The sequence below is a fragment of the Juglans regia genome, chromosome 7 (assembly GCF_001411555.2).
Source record: "Juglans regia cultivar Chandler chromosome 7, Walnut 2.0, whole genome shotgun sequence".
NCBI classification, from domain to species: Eukaryota; Viridiplantae; Streptophyta; class Magnoliopsida; order Fagales; family Juglandaceae; genus Juglans; species Juglans regia.
Window position 1 is genome coordinate 30271733 of NC_049907.1, and position 15972 is coordinate 30287704.

General features: G+C 40.2%; 1 protein-coding gene across 3 annotated transcripts in view; it reads left to right on the forward strand.

Annotated features, from left to right (window-relative positions):
- LOC108979995 overlaps positions 1–15972 on the forward strand; it is a 45692-nt gene that overhangs the window by 15549 nt on the left and 14171 nt on the right. For 2 of the 3 annotated variants that reach the window (XR_001994317.2, XM_018950805.2), the window contains exons 5-7: positions 9723–9833; positions 11014–11473; positions 14941–15183. Coding sequence is in view for 2 of the 3 variants with exons in the window: in XM_018950805.2 (XP_018806350.1) it covers positions 9723–9833; positions 11014–11473; positions 14941–15183 (814 nt within the window). In the remaining variant the exon portion in view is untranslated. The remainder of the gene's footprint in view (positions 1–9722; positions 9834–11013; positions 11474–14940; positions 15184–15972) is intronic. The other variant, XM_018950831.2, reaches the window with a different exon arrangement.

A 15972-nucleotide genomic window follows, 5' to 3' on the forward strand; every position in this document is an offset into this window, starting at 1 on the left:
TCAGTAAGTAGCACATCATACCGTAAAATATAATTTTTGTAACATACATTTCATTTCTATGAGACTCTTCAAAACATACCTACAACTTCATAGATTACAATCAAACACGTAACATGACTTTCTGAAGGATTTTACATAAGTATATCATCATAGACTCACATAGCAGATGTTTTAATCATTGACCAAAAGCGGAAGCATACATAATCGTGGCAAACATGTAATCGTGAATGCATAATATCTTATTTATCTTGTCTTATCATGGAGTGAAACACGCTTGGATCCGTGTTTCACCTAACTTGCATAACGTGAAACACGCTTGGGTCCGTGTTTCACATAACTTGCATAACATGGAGTGAAACACGCTTGAGTCCGTGTTTCACCTAACTTGCATAACATGGAGTGAAACACGCTTGGGTCCGTGTTTCACCTAACTTGCATAACATGGAGTGAAACACGCTTGGGTCCGTGTTTCACTTAACTTGCATAACATGGAGTGAAGCACGCTTGGGTCCGTGTTTCACTTAACTTGCATAACATGGAGTGAAACACGCTTGGGTCCGTGTTTCACTTAACTTGCATAACATGGAGTGAAACACGCTTGGGTCCATGTTTTACTTAACTTGCATAACATGATGTGAAACACGCTTGAGTCCGTCTTTCACTTAACTTGCATAACATGGAGTGAAACACGCTTGGGTCCGTGTTTCACTTAACTTATGGTTAACCACGCTTGAGTCCGTGGCACCGTAATATTTCTTAACTTCCTTAATGCATGAAAATTTATTAGGTTTTCATGAATATTTCTAACATAGCATATTCTTGTACATGGCATAGCATAACATGGCATAATATGTCATATTCTTGTACATATCATAGCATGGTATGTCATATTCTTGAACATGGTATAGCATGACATAGCATAACATGACACTTCCTTATAAATGGCATAACATAACATGGTACTTTCTTATACATGGCATAACATAATATGATCTGAATATTTTATGACATTTCATGGCATACATAATCTAAGTACTACATGAACATGGCTCGCATAATATGGCTATTCTATTACATGGCATACTTACTTGAATTACTACATGAATATCTCATTGCTTTCATACGATTTTTAGTAACATTCAATTAATCAAACAAATTTATTCATTCAAGCATAATCTCATATTCCCTCAAGATCATGAAAGGAATCTAACATTGGCTTGTCTCTTAGCGTAGCGTAGATAACCATCATAAGCACATCATATTTTCATATATGACAATAATATTCACAATACGCATACATTTATATGATCATACTATTTACCACCTCAAGACATATCTAATAAAACAATAACAATAACAATAACAAAAACAATAATAATAATAATAATAATAAATCACACTTTTGGACTCGGGGTGTTACACTCGTACCGATGAAAATACTCCTCATACCACACACAGTGAACCATCTTCGTACCAAGGTCTCTCCACTATAATATTTATCACTATTATATATAAATAAAATCATCATTAAAAAAAAAAGCAATCATTGATGGGACCCACACATTTTTCAATTATCTATCCAAAAGTCAACTCAACATATTTCATACATCCAAACAACTCAAAATACTCTCAATGGGAATCACAAACCCACTTCAATCTCTACTCATAACTATTCACAAACATTCTATAATATTTATCACTATTATATATAAATAAAAAATAAAATCACTATAATATTTATCACTATTATATATAAATAAAATCATCATTAAAAAAAATCAATCATTGATGGGACCTACATCTTTTTCAATTATCTATCCAAAAGTCAACAACTCAACATATTTCATACATCCAAACAACTCAAAATATTTTCAATGGGACTCACAAACCCACTTCAATCTCTACTCATAACTATTCACAAACATTGAACACTATAGATTTGACTCTTACTGAGAAAATATTGATAAGACACATAAGATAGTGTTTAATATAGTCTTTTCCTGTATTGAGGATGATTAAAAAAGCTCATTTGGTTGTGCTATAGAAACTGTTATTTTCTCCATTGGCTGAATAAATGAGTTGCCATTATTTAGTGCCACCTATTGGAGGAAGCACCAAATAGAATGCTTCCTCTTCCATCAACTGTTCATTTGGTTGTTGGCTTTAAATCTGGTGTATAAGGGACCGCATATCATAATCAAGTATAAGTTTTGTGATTGGATCGATTACAGTTGCAATCTTTGGTGTCTCCATGATCCCTCTCCAATTTCAAACAATTTGAAATGGGAATAACTCGAACCATTTCAGTTTCTTTAGATATATCTGAATAGATAACATTTCATGGAAGATGTTCTATTCCTTGATTTCTTTCCTTAGTATAGCTTTTTCCCTCCAACAACAGATCAAAAAGAAGTTCACGGAATCCTCTTTAATGATGATGCGTTAACTGGTTTTTAAGTTTTACATGACTAAGATGGGTTATCCGAAAGAAGTGGTGATTGAATCCAAATGTTTCACGTTGTCTAGAGTGGGTGGTGGATTTTTGCAAGTCACTGAGAGAAGCTGGAAGTCTAATCATGCAGTGTTGCTGGATTCATCTTCAACGCAGTGGCTTGGGAAGATATTAGAGGAAAGCCTACGAGAGGGGAAAAAGGAGGTATACTCGGCAACTAGAGAAGGTTATAGTTGTCTTACTGCTCAACGCTGCTTAAATCGTAGAGTGAGATACCTTGAAGTCTCTGAGTATAATCAGGGGGGGAGGAGGAATGTTCTGTGCATTCTAGAAGGAGAGAATGGTTGGGGTTGGAGGAAATTGAGGGAGGTGATGTTAGAAAGAGATAAGGAGACCACCAACGTGGGTGTTTTGACTGGTGGAGGTCAGGGGAGTTTTGGGAGGGGGCGCGGTGAGACACCAGTCTCGATCGTATAAGGAGGCTCTGTCGTCGACGTTGCCAAATGCAAAGAAGAAACGGGAAAGAGGTACAAAAGCTTCTGATAGGGGACAAAGGAGTTGGCGTCGTGAAGCACCATCAAAACAGTATGAGTTGAACTATTACCATGGCAGGAAATCTATGGCGTGTCTGGAGACGTGGGAGGTACGAAGACTGTTGATGGACATGCAGAGTCAGCTTTGTCATCTGCAGAGAGGTATGGCTGAGATAGTGGAGTTCGTGGGTCTATTTAAGGAAAGTGAGGAGATGGGTGTCTTAAAAGAAAATAAGGAGTGGGTTGGTAATATGGGTGGACTTAAAAGGAACTCTGGTGAAGGACCTGGTAAGGCCCAGAAAGTGGCCCAACAGATTAAAAGGGGAAAGGGGAGGGCATTTTGACATAAGGTTGGTGGGCCTTCGCGGCCCAAAACACAGAGGAGATCTTATTTTTCAGAAGGGGCTGGGCCATCTCAACCCACAGCCCATTACAGTGGACATGGGTCTGAATCAAAGCCCAGCGAAGACCTAGGCAAGCGAAATGCTTCTAAGCCTAGTGGCGTGAACCCTAGCCCAAGGGTCACAAAGGAGTTGCACAGCCTCGGGTTCGTGCCGGAAAGCTCTGTTAGGGACCCCGGTCTAGTCCCTAAACACTTGCCTTGCTAAGCCAATAGTAACCTTGAGGTGATCGAGTCCAAGTCCTTCTCTTGCTTGGTCCACGTCCACTGTAGGTCAAGATGACCAATGTGACAATATGGGATTGTGTATTTCGGCTAGAAATGGTATGTGATATTAGGGTTGGATGATGTAAGTGTAGGGTAGGATGATGGGTGATGCACGGCTATGAGGTATAGTAGGGTTTCCCGAAATGGCAAAGGATAATGGCGGCTAGGGTTTACCCAAGTGGGTACGGAAGTGTGCGGCTAGGGTTGGCCAAATTAGGAAGGTAGTTGGCGGCTAGGGTTAGCTCAATATGAAATATAGGTGTGGTGGCTAGGGTTTGTCTCAAAATGGTAAGTGTGGTGGCGGCTAGGGTTCCCAAGTAGGGTATGGTAGATGGTAGCTAGGGTTGCCGAATTAGGGTAGTATGGGAATTAGGAAAGTTTCCTAATTATGAGGGATGCAAAAGGAATGTTGGGTGGCGGCTAGGCAAGTCCCAATAAGGCAATAGTTGGCCGAATGGGATTTGACCTACCAAGTGTTGCTATTCGGCTAGGATAACCAAAAAGGGTTAGGACAACTTATGGAAAGTTGACTAACACTTTTTATAGTCGAAATGTGGATTCACACGGATTGAGAGACCAAAATTAATGAAGAACTTCAAGAACAAATGTGAACCTCCAAGAACAATATATAGAATGCTATTGCTCTTAGATAAACTAAAATAACACAAAGAACAAATGAACAATCAAGCCTTGATTCACGTATTGCACAAGGAATGACTAAACTACATAAAATGATAAATCAATTTGGGATTCACGGATTGCACCCAAATTGCCCAAGTGCACTTGCACCGAAAATGATCTCTCAAACAATGTTCTCTCTCTAAGAGTTTTGCCAAAAGATGGGAATGTAATGACTAAGGGTCCTATTTATAGGTTACAACTTGGAAACCCTAAAATGGTCCCTTCAAAGTAAATAACAAATAATCAAAGGACTAAATAAGTAAAACAAATAAAAGGGAGCCATGGACTAAACCATGGTGTGACATGCACGGACCCAAGGTGGGTTAAGTGGTTGCATGTTGGTTGGTTGGTCCATGGCTAAGTGTTGGTTCGGCATGGCCCATGTGGTTGGCTTGGGCGTTGGCTGCATGGCTAAGTGTTGGTTCGGCATGGTCCACGTGGGTGGCGTGGGCGTTGGCTGCATGGCACGGGCTGGAGCCGTGCGCTGGATGGCACGCCTGGATGGCATGCCACTGGCCTGCTCCGCATGGCACGGGCTGGAGCTGTGCGCTGGATGGCACGCATGGGCGCTCGCAAGGCCCTGCGGCCCACTGGTGTGCGCACGGGCCTGCACACTGCGAAGTGCCTGGGCGCGCGGCCCGCTAGGGCGCTTGGTGCTGCGCGCGGGCCTGTGCTGCGCGCCTGTGCGTGCTGGCTTGTGCTGCGCGCGCTGCCGTGTGCCTGCTAGCCTCGCTAGCCCGCATGCTGTGAAGGCATGGCTGTGGGCTAGCCAAGGTGCTAGTACCCACCATGGCTAGGGCTTGTGCTGCTCCCCTTGAGGCAACTCGACGTGGGGGTCTAACAAGCTCACCGACGATGGCGGTGGCACAGACATTGCTGACGAAGGGAGAGGAGGTCGCCGATGAGTCAACGTCGGCGTGTTGTGTGCAAAAAGCACTGGTGGGTTTCGAATCACGTTTCTCTCCATCGAGGGAGACTCAGATCTCGCCGACAAATGAGGAAGGCTTGGGCTTGGCTCCGGCTGAGTTAACGCCGGCGTTTTGTGCGCAAAAAGCACTGGTAGAGTTCGAATCACGTTTCTCTCCGTCGAGGGAGACTTAGATCTTGCCGACAAACAAGGAAGGCTTGGGCTTGGCTCTGGGGAAACTTTATGTCAAACCCTTTAAGGGTTTTGAGTTGGAGAAAAGGGATGAGGAGTCGGATGACCTCATGCACTCCGTGGAGTATGAATTGTTCCTCCCGGAGACTTGCGATTAGATGGGCTTGGAGGAGTTTTCTGTGGGGGAAGACTTTCAGACTTTCCAGAGTAACAGAATGGGAAATCCTATCCCATTGAACTGTTGTTTTCCAAACCAAGCTTTAGATTGGATAATACATAAGGTGAAAAATATTCAACATTTTGTTGGAATTAATTGTGAGGGGTATGAAGAGCAGTTCATTGCTTTGTTAACTGCTATGAAAGCCAGGGATCAACAAAAAAGGAAGGGGGATTTGATGAAGAATGGGGAGTTTAAAAGGTTGATGTGGTCGATGAACTCGGAGGGTAGCTCCAGTAGGAGTAGGGTAAAAGGGAAGGGGTTGGCTGTTCATAAATGAAGCCAAAGATTATGTCTTGGAATGTCCGTGGTCTTAACAAAGTAGAGAAGCGTTTTCGGATTCAGCACCTGCTTCATGAGTGGAAAGCGAACATTGTTTGTTTACAAGAAACGAAGTTGAAGGTAATCAATAGGAAGATTGTGAGGAGTCTTTGGAGCAGTAACAATGTAGATTGGGTGTACTTGGCCTTTTCAGGGGCATCGGGAGGAATTGTAATTATGTGGGTTAGGCAGGTGGTGGAGAAAGTAGAGGACTATATAGGGAGATATATGGTAGCGTGATCTTTTAAATGCATGTTAGATGGGTTCATGTGGGCATTTGCAGGTGTTTATGGAACCAATTTAGACGTGGATAGAAGATTATTGTGGGATGAGATAGCGGGGGTTCACGGTTGGTGGGAGCTTCATTGGTGTATTGGGGGTGATTTCAATGTTGCTAGATTCCAAAGTGAAAGTTTTGGAAATAGAAGATTGAGGCCAACTAGTTTGGAGTTCTCAGAATGTATCTTTGACTTGAACTTGATAGACCTACCACTTGCAGGGGGCCCCGCCACATGGTCAAATAATCAGACCTGGACCCGCCTGAATCGTTTCTTAATTTCACCAAAGTGGGAAAGACATTTTCCGGAAGTATGGCAAAAGTGGTTGGTACGTTTAGCTTCGGATCATTGGCCTATCTTGCTTGATTGTGGAGGCATTCTGAGTGGTAAACGTTATTTTAAGTTCGAGAACATGCGGTTGAAATCCGGATGTTTTGTGGAGAGGGTCAAGCAATGGTGTATTTCGTATCAGTTCGAGGGTACACCCAGTTTCATTTTTGCAAATAAGTTGAAAGCCTTAAAAAGAGACATAAAGGAATGGAATAAACAGTCTTTCGGTAGCATAGAGGACAACAAAAATACCAAGTGGATGGAAATACAAGTGTTAGAAAGACTACAAGAGGGGAGGCCTCTTAATGTGGAAGGGCAAGCTCATAAAACTTTATTGGTCGCAGATCTTGAGAGGATAATCTTGCAAGAGGAATTTGTCTTGGCGTCAAAAGTCAAGGGCACTATGGTTAAAGGAAGGGGATTGGAGTACGAGGTTCTTCCATAGTATTGCAAACTCTCATAGAAGAAATAATAACATTGAGGTGCTGAAAATTGGGGGCTGGAGTGCAGAGAAGAAGAGACTATTAAAGTTCATGTGGTTGATTTCTTTGAGAAGCTCCTTATGGAGCAAGTGGGGTGGGGGCCTACTCTAGATGGGTTGATTTTTAACATTATTGAACCGGGGGATGTTGCCAGGATGAATAGAGCTTTCGAGGAGGAAGAGGTCTTTGATGTAGTCTGGAAAATGGTAAAAGACAAGGCTCCTGGTCCTGATGGTTTCTCTATGGGTTTTTTCCAAGAATGCTGGGAGGTGATTAAAGAAGACCTCTTGAAGGTGTTTCAGGAGTTGTTCTCATTTGGGAAATTTGAGAAAAGCCTTAACTCCACTTTCCGTGCTTTAATACCGAAGAAGGCTGGGGCTTTTGAGATCATAGATTTTTTGCCTATTAGCTTAGTGAATGGAGTTTACAAAATTATTTCGAAAGTGTTTGCTAATCGCTTAAGTGAGGTGTTGGAGAAGATTGTGACTAAGCCTCCAAATGTTTTTGTTAAGAGTAGACAGATCCTTGATGCGGTTCTAATTGCTAATGAATGCTTGGATAGTGGATTGAAGGCTGGCAACCCAAGAATTATGCGTAAGTTGGATATGGAGAAGGCGTATGACCATGTAAATTGAGATTTCCTTCTATACTTATTGGGTAGGTGTGGTTTTGAAGAAAGGTAGAGGTCTTGGATTAGATGGTGTATATCTATAGTAAGGTTCTCGGTGTTGATCAATGGCAGCCCCGAGGGTTTCTTCCAGAGTTCTCGTGGTTTGAGGGATTCGTTGTCTTCGTTACTTTTTGTTATTGTTAGGGAGGCACTAAGCAGGATGATCGTGGCGTTGTTGGCTAATGGGTTTGTTAGTGGTTTCCAGATTGGATCTTCAAGCAGAGGTTTTATCTCTAGTTCTCACTTCTTGTTTGCAGATGACACGCTTATTATGTGCAAAGCTGATCGAGACCAGTTGTGGGCTGTGAAGGCATGTTTGCTTTGTTTTGAAGCAGTGTCTGGTTTAAAAGTGAACTATGATAAATCCGAGTTGGTGCTGATTGGAGAGGTTCAGAATATTAGGGAATTGACGGACACATTGGGTTGCAAAATAGTGTCTCTTCCGATGACTTACTTGGGACTACCGTTGGGTATTGCTTCGAGGGCATGCTCGATCTAGGATACAGTGATTGAAAAAGTAGAGAAGAGACTGGTAGGGTGGAAGAGAATGTACTTGTCGAAAGGGGGCCAGATTACATTGATTAAAAGTACACTTTCTAATCTACCCACTTATTTCTTATCTTTTTTTCCTATACCGGCAAGCATGGCGGGTCGTCTTGAGAAGTTACAAAGAGATTTTCTGTGGGGTGGTTTAGGAAAAGAGTTTAAATTTCATCTTGTCAGGTGGGAGATGGTGTGCCGTCCTATCTCTAGTGGCGGCTTGGGTATTAGAAATTTATGGTTGTTTAATCGGGCGCTACTTGGCCAATGGCTGTGGCGATATATCAAGGAACCAGAAGCTTTATGGAAAATTGTGATTGAGAATAAATATGGTAGTTTAGGGGAGGGTTGGTGTACTAGAGAAGTTAAGAGGGGCACATGGAATGTGGCTATGGAAGCATATTAGAAAAGGGTGGGCGGTCTTTCATCAACATACCAGGTTCCAGTTGGGTACAAGCTCTAGGATTAGATTTTGAAAGGGATGTTTGGTGTGGCAACAGTGCTCTCCAAGATTTGTTTCCTATACTTTTCCTGATAGCAAGTGCCAAAGATGTCATAGTGGCGGAAGTTATGGGAATTTCAGAAGGGGGTATTCACTGGAATATGAACTTCAACCAGGCGGCACAGGATTGAGAGATGGAGAGTTTTGCAGATTTTTATAGTCTCTTGTATTCGTGTCGTCCAAGTATCCAACAGGAAGATGGCCTGTGGTGGATTCCTGCAGGGAGAGGGGTATTCACTATTAGGTCCTTTTATAAGGTCCTCACACAAGTGTTGGAGATACAGTTTTCCTGGAGAAGGATCTGGCAACACAAGGCTCCTCCTAAAGTTTCTTTCTTTGTGTGGACAGCGTCACTAGGCAATATTCTTACTACAGATAATCTGAGAAAGAGGAGGATAATCATTGCAGATTGGTGTTGTATGTGTAAAAGAGGAGGTGAGTCGGTGAACCATTTACTTGTACATTGTGATGTAGCCGGGACTCTCTGGAATGAGGTGTTTAAAAGGATGGAACTAGCATAAGTTATGCTGGAATCTGTAGTGGATATGTTGGCGTGCTGGACCTCTATTCGAGGTGTGTATCAGATCAAAGTGATTTGGAAGATAATCCCTATCTGTATTATGTGGTGCTTGTGGCAGAAGAGAAATGAGAGGACGTTTGAAGATAAAGAGAGATCTATGGAGGAGCTAAAAGTTTTTTTTTTTCAGAACGCTTTGTACTTGGGCCATTGCTGTGGACTTTAATGGCATGGACCTTCATGATTTCTTAGTTTCTAATGTGCCTACATAGATAGGACATACTTACTTTGTAATTGGCAGTTGTTGCCCATTCTTGGATTAATAATACTTATTTTACTTATTAAAAAAAAAGTTTTGTGATTGAGTGTTTTTTTTCCTGTTCTTTTTTTTTTTTTCTCTTTTTTCCCTTCTTCTGTTTCTCTATTTGAGTAGCTTGCAGGGTCCTTTGGTCAGAAAAAGCTCCAGCAGATGGATGGTTACACCACTTGTTGATTACTTCCACATGCTTCCTTACGCTGGCATAGTGTCAACCTGGCTTTCGAGGTGCTCCCAACTCTTTTCAACAAATTACCTTATGTGTTATACTTGAAAACCTATGTTGTATCTGCACAAATTAATTCCCGCTGAAGTGTTCGGTGTAGGTTTTCGATTCATTTGAGTTCACTCACTTGGAACACCCAATATGAAGGTTCTGTGCTGAGATCATATGTGTTAAAAGCATCCATTTTGAACATAAATATGCATACAGTTTGTTAACTATTTTTCTAATGATGTAGAAAGCACAACCCCCTTTAATGGATGGTTTTGTTAAACCTTGAATGCATGATTCCTTCCACAAGAACAATTATCACGCAGTGTAATTGTTTGTTCATTATATTGTTGTTAATATGTATTTTTTCTTCTCCTTTTTATCAAGTGTAATTCTAAGCCTTGCGCATTGGTTAGGCTGACAATTGTTCCCATTTTTTATGAAATGGGTTCCATAACCAGGCCTAGGGTCTACCACCAGAATTTTGTTTCCATGAAGCTATGCGGCACCTCTTGTTTGTATTATGTCAAATGGACCATTGGCGATGAAGCAGGAGTAGGAGCTAGCTTTGTGATGCATTCTCTCATCAGTCTGAAGTTTTAGTCATATAATCATTTCTTGGATCATTAAGAACTCAGTCAATGAATTTAGTAACCTACTTGCTTAGTTTGTTCTTAACTGAACAAAGAAAACTTCTCAATCAAAACTTTTTTCCTTCTCTCTTTGGAGGTGGGCAGGGGGCAGTAAAAAAAAGAAATTAAAGATTTCTTGTTCTATTGCTACAATATTATTGTTATCACACAAAGTTTGCTCCTTTTGTAATGTGTTATGGTCTGTCTGCATGCATTAATGGAATTACAGTTCCGTCAACCATCAAGCCTGATTGATTTTGATAGATGCTCGATGTTGCATTGCATATTATTTAGGTTTAGATGTGACTCTTTCAAGCTTTCCGATGAAAACATAACCTTAGCTGATTAGCTGCAGTCTTTGTTGGTGTTTGTATATCTGTATAGTTCTTTTTTTATTTGCCTCTGCGCTCACTAGAGTTTTATAATGTAGGTTTATTGCCTGCCCTCCTAACATCTGGGGAGGTTGTGTGTTACTTTTTAGATTCTATTGATTTCTCTCTGCTCTTTTGATTTTTTCTTTAGTTCATTTACTTACCAGAAAATGGAAAACAAAATTCTGCAGGGAAGTGGCTTCAGGTTTGCAGGATGCAAGGGTGGGAGGGGGAAATTCAAACTTGAATGGCCCTGACAGGACTGAGAACGATTTAAGGGTGGTAGAAGGAAATTCAAATTTAAATAGCCCTGACAGGACAGAAAAACTCTGCATTCCAGAAATCCATAAAAGTGGAAACAGTCCTCATATAGATGATGGACTAGTAGGGATTTTTTGCAACGAGACAAAGAGCAATGATACTGAATCACTTGAGGAGAAGAATAAGAATGTTTGTTCATTGACTGGCTTGTCTGGTTCTCTCAATAGGCCTCACAACATGGATGTTAACGAGTCTTTTATGGTTTCCTCCCAGAATGGAGAGAAATGCAACAAGATTGCAGATACTATCCAAGTTGACAATCATCAAGAAAAGACGAGTAACTTTAGGGAAAGTGATTTAAAGGGCTCAACAAGTATCATCGAAGTTAAGGTTAGATCTCTTTATTCCAAAAGTAACGACATTTTTTCCCCTTTCAAACAGATGTTTCAAGGGCTAAATACATTTATAGTCCAGGAGGTTGGTTATTGCTTTCAGATTGCTGTCTGTAATCTTTCCAATCCAATCCTTTGGTAATTTAAATTATTGCGTGTGTTCCAGTCCCTAACATAATGATGCTGGCAACAAGGAGTAATTTTATTTTGATGTAGGTTTTATTTAGTTTTAGGTGTGGAAGTAATTTTTTTTAATTTTATATTTTGTACATAGATCATCTTTTGCTTGTTTAGGTCAGACTTTATTATGTCTTTTATATATATTCTCACTTGTAACAAAAAAATTGTCTTCCTATAGTTTTGAACACTTCTTTTAAATTTCCTCTTGCATTTGTAATCTAATTTTAGTCATGACCTAGACTTATATTTCTTTGCATTAAATTGCTCTAGAATCAATGCTCATGCATCAAAAGTTAATCTTCAGTGTATGCTGGTGCATAAAGATTGAAACAAACTCTAACATAGCTAGATTAATAGATAAATTTCCATGCCATCATGTTGTTAGGATCTCATATAACCCTTTATGGCCTTGGCCTTTAAATGGACCTTTACGGTGGGTCAGTAGTCTCTGCTGTTACAGGTCTTCCTTCCACGGAGATGACACCAATTTTTTTCATTTATGTTTGTTGATCAAGGCATGAATACATGAAGAAGTTGGACTTGGCTTATTTACTAGCCTACACCCATCGTCGTCATCTTTGGACAATACCAAATTGAACCACCATTTTATATAAGAATTTTAAAGCTTTTCCAGTTATGTTGTTCAATGGGTGCCAGGGCCCTACCCAATTGAACTATGAGCTAGAAGTCCTTGACTTTTGTTGGGGCTCTGGCAGCCAATGTTGCTAATAAGCACCCCCAGCAGAGGATTTGTAATTAGATTTTGAGCACTAATTTGATCATTAATGAGCCTGATCTTTCTGCTATCAAGGTTCATCAGTCCAATCATGATGATAGGAGCCGTATGAGATGAAAATTTCACGTATGGTTATGGAATTGAGATTCTTTGAATCAAATGATGCCCGTAACAGGTATCTGGTCAGTCCAACAAAATTTTGCAGAAACTCCACATAATTATTATGAAGTTATGTGAGTAGAAATTGATGTCTATGAGAGAAGTTATATACTTTAGAACATAGGTGTTATTTTTTGCATGGAACAGAGAACAGACAAAAAGCTTTGGAATATTATTTTAGAGCACTAGAATGAATCTCATTCTAACCGCAACTGTTAAATAATACGGCTGTGATATGCAAGTTGTATTCTTATGCACATCATTTTATTAAAAAATTAGGGTTTGAGAGTTATGAATATGATATATTTTACCAGTCTTTATCAATTCTTTAGCTCCTCCCTTGGCTTTGTCACTATTTTCAGATTTTATTTGTTATTTTGTTTGGGCTTAGGAATCGACAGTCATAGAGTTTTAGTCTTATTAAGAGTGCAAGTCTTTTTATCAGGGCATGTCTTATGAGGAGTCCAACTCTTATTGGGGTTATGTTTAGTTTTCTACAAATATTGGTGTAATGGTTTCAATTCAAAAAAAGAAGAATATGCTTTGCCAAAATCTTAGAGCTATGAAGTTTTTCTTTGAGGTTTGCCTGGATCTCTTCCCTGCAACTTTGCTGCCAAATAAACCCTGGTTAGCCTAAAGTTTTTTTATTTTTTCCCCACATCTTGGGGATATGAAGATCTATCAGGTCCATTATTTGTTTCTATTTGCCATCTGCAACATTATTTTTTCTAATCAATGTTTCAGCATTGTCCATTCTATAACAAATGTAATGAGCCTCAACAAATTCTTCTTTTGGGCATGATTCTTGTTGACTTGGTCTATTTTGGTTGACTTGATATCTTCCTTCTATTTGCCATCTCAACAACTCACTATAAACAATAGATCTTTCATCCTTATCAAAAACTATCTTTCGTCATTGGTATTCATTGCATTGATTTGATTGGTTGGCTAATGGGTCATGTAACATTACCCTCGAGCTTGGTTAATTATGCACCTGAAGAACCATGAAAGGAGGAACATACTTCGGAATACTTGGAGTAGAGGGAAATGATGTCAAGCGAATAGGAAGAAGCCCGAAGAATGGAACAAAGAATTCATGAATACAATGAAGAAGCCAAGAACAATGGAGGGGCATCCAGTCGTCAAGTACCCACATTCCTATTACCAATCATGGATGAGCCTCCTCTACAGATGCAAAGAACTCCAGCACATTATTTCATGAATGGCCAATCCAAGAGGCTTTGAAAGCAATTCACTTATGAATCTCCTATTGAAGAGTTATACTATGTTTGCTTTGTGGTCCCCATGGAGAAGCCTCTTGGAAAGATGGAGGTTGAGGCAATGATAGAAGCTGCAGTAGAACAGACCAATACGGGGGGAAAACTTAGATTCAAGGATTTTGCCGACATCCAGATGTAGATCTGCCGGAAGGGTTCAAGATACCGAAGTTGTAGTATATACAATGGGGTCAGTGACCCGTATCATCAAGATGTGGGGATTGCTGAGGCCTTGATTCCTAGTCTGGGTTATTTATTCACCTTTATCAGAAGTCATTAGAAGGGGAATAAAGAAGGTTTTCGGTGCTGGTTATCCAGTTGCAGAAGTGACCCCATAGGCTTTCACTTTCGTGTCTCTCTAAAATTGCAGTCATGGTAAAATCTTGGTTTATTTAATTATTAATCATCAGGGACTCCCAAGCACACGAATTTTCAGTTTATGGGTGTCAATTGGTTTGAATGCCCTTCCATAGGGTTTTTCTCTTATTATATAGCAGAAAGATTTACATAGGGTTGTCAGTTTCTCTATCGCTGAAAGCTATACAATGGTAGGTCAGCACCAATTGCTTTATGTCATCAAGCTGGAAAACAGCCATCACCGTAATCTAATTTGACTAAATTACAACTATTTACAGCTAGCAAATATTGACTACACCAAAAGCTGATTTCTGCTGACACCAACGAAAATTTGCTCTACTGGACAGAGCCGAAACTTCTTCTTAGGTTTGGCTCTGATACCATGTCAAAATGCATTCAATACCCTCTTTGTGGGGTTTCCTTCCATTATATAGAACAATATACCTAATTACAAGGCTGGAAATCAGCCATCACCGTAATCTAAAGTCTACTAATTTTTAGAGTCAAGGCTGTTGATTCAGCTATTTACAGCTAGCAAATCAGCTAGCAAATATTGACTAATTACTTCCTGCTGACAGGTTCCAGATTCTGTCTTTTGTACTGCATAGTTTATATGACTAACAAGCTAGTTTATATAACTATAAAAAACTCCTTGTAGTTTACTTTGTACTTGTAACAAGCTTCTTATACTTTGTAGTTTATCTTTCCTTTATATGGATTATCTTGTTAATCTGATTACCATTATTGGGTTGACAGGATGAGATGGAGGACTCAATGGTGGGGCCTGGCATTACTGAATGCGGTGATAAACAAAATGCTGATGGAAATAGAACCTACGACAATATGTTGACAGCTCAAGATGTGATAGGTGATCATGATCTGGTCACTTGTCAATCCAATTCTATAAATCTTTACAAATTGCAGAATACCATAGCATCAAAACAAAGCGACTTGTCAGCCTCTGCTTTGAGAGTTCTTCTTAGAAAAAGGGATGAACTGGTATTATTTTTATCCTAACTTGATCTATTAGTGTTTTAGGATAATTCCTTTCAATAATTGCACAAACCAATAGATCGGTAATTTATAATTGACTGCATATCCTCTATATATGTGATATGGGTGATAGTGTGTTGCCTATATGCATGCAGTGTTCAGTACCAATTAGGTGACTGCAAGTAATGACATATACCACTTCTAAATTGATGGCATGTAGTTTCTAACTGAGATAGTTACCAATAGCACATCCAAAATTTTTTCTCTCCGTACATTAATAAATCCGATGAGGTTTCTGGGTTTAACGATGAGTTATGAGGTTGAATAGAACGTGTAAGATATTAAATGTGATCATGGGAGGCCTGATAAGAATAGTCATTGAATCAAAAGCCTTTGTTTTGATGAAGGAGGGAGGCTCGGTGCTCATTACAAAGAGGAGTTGGAAGGTAATGAAGGAGATAAGACTTGGGAAAGTTATGGTGCAATGGTTTAACAGAACCTTGGAGGAAAGCCTGAGGAGTGGGATGAAGGAGCTGTATGCGACGACAAGGGAGGGTGATAGAAGCTTCATAGCATAAAGGTGCTCAAATGCTCGATGAAAGATTTATGGTGCTGGTGGAATATGGTGGGGGTGGAAGACGTAACTTTATCTTCATTCTGGAAGATGTGGAGGAGAGGGGTTGGAGGAAAATGGTAGCTGTGTTGAGAGATCTTCTTGGAAGATCTTCATAGCACCGGAGAAGACCTTGATTCCAGCCGAGAAGCTGTCGACGGTGAGCCAGCAGGTGGAGACGT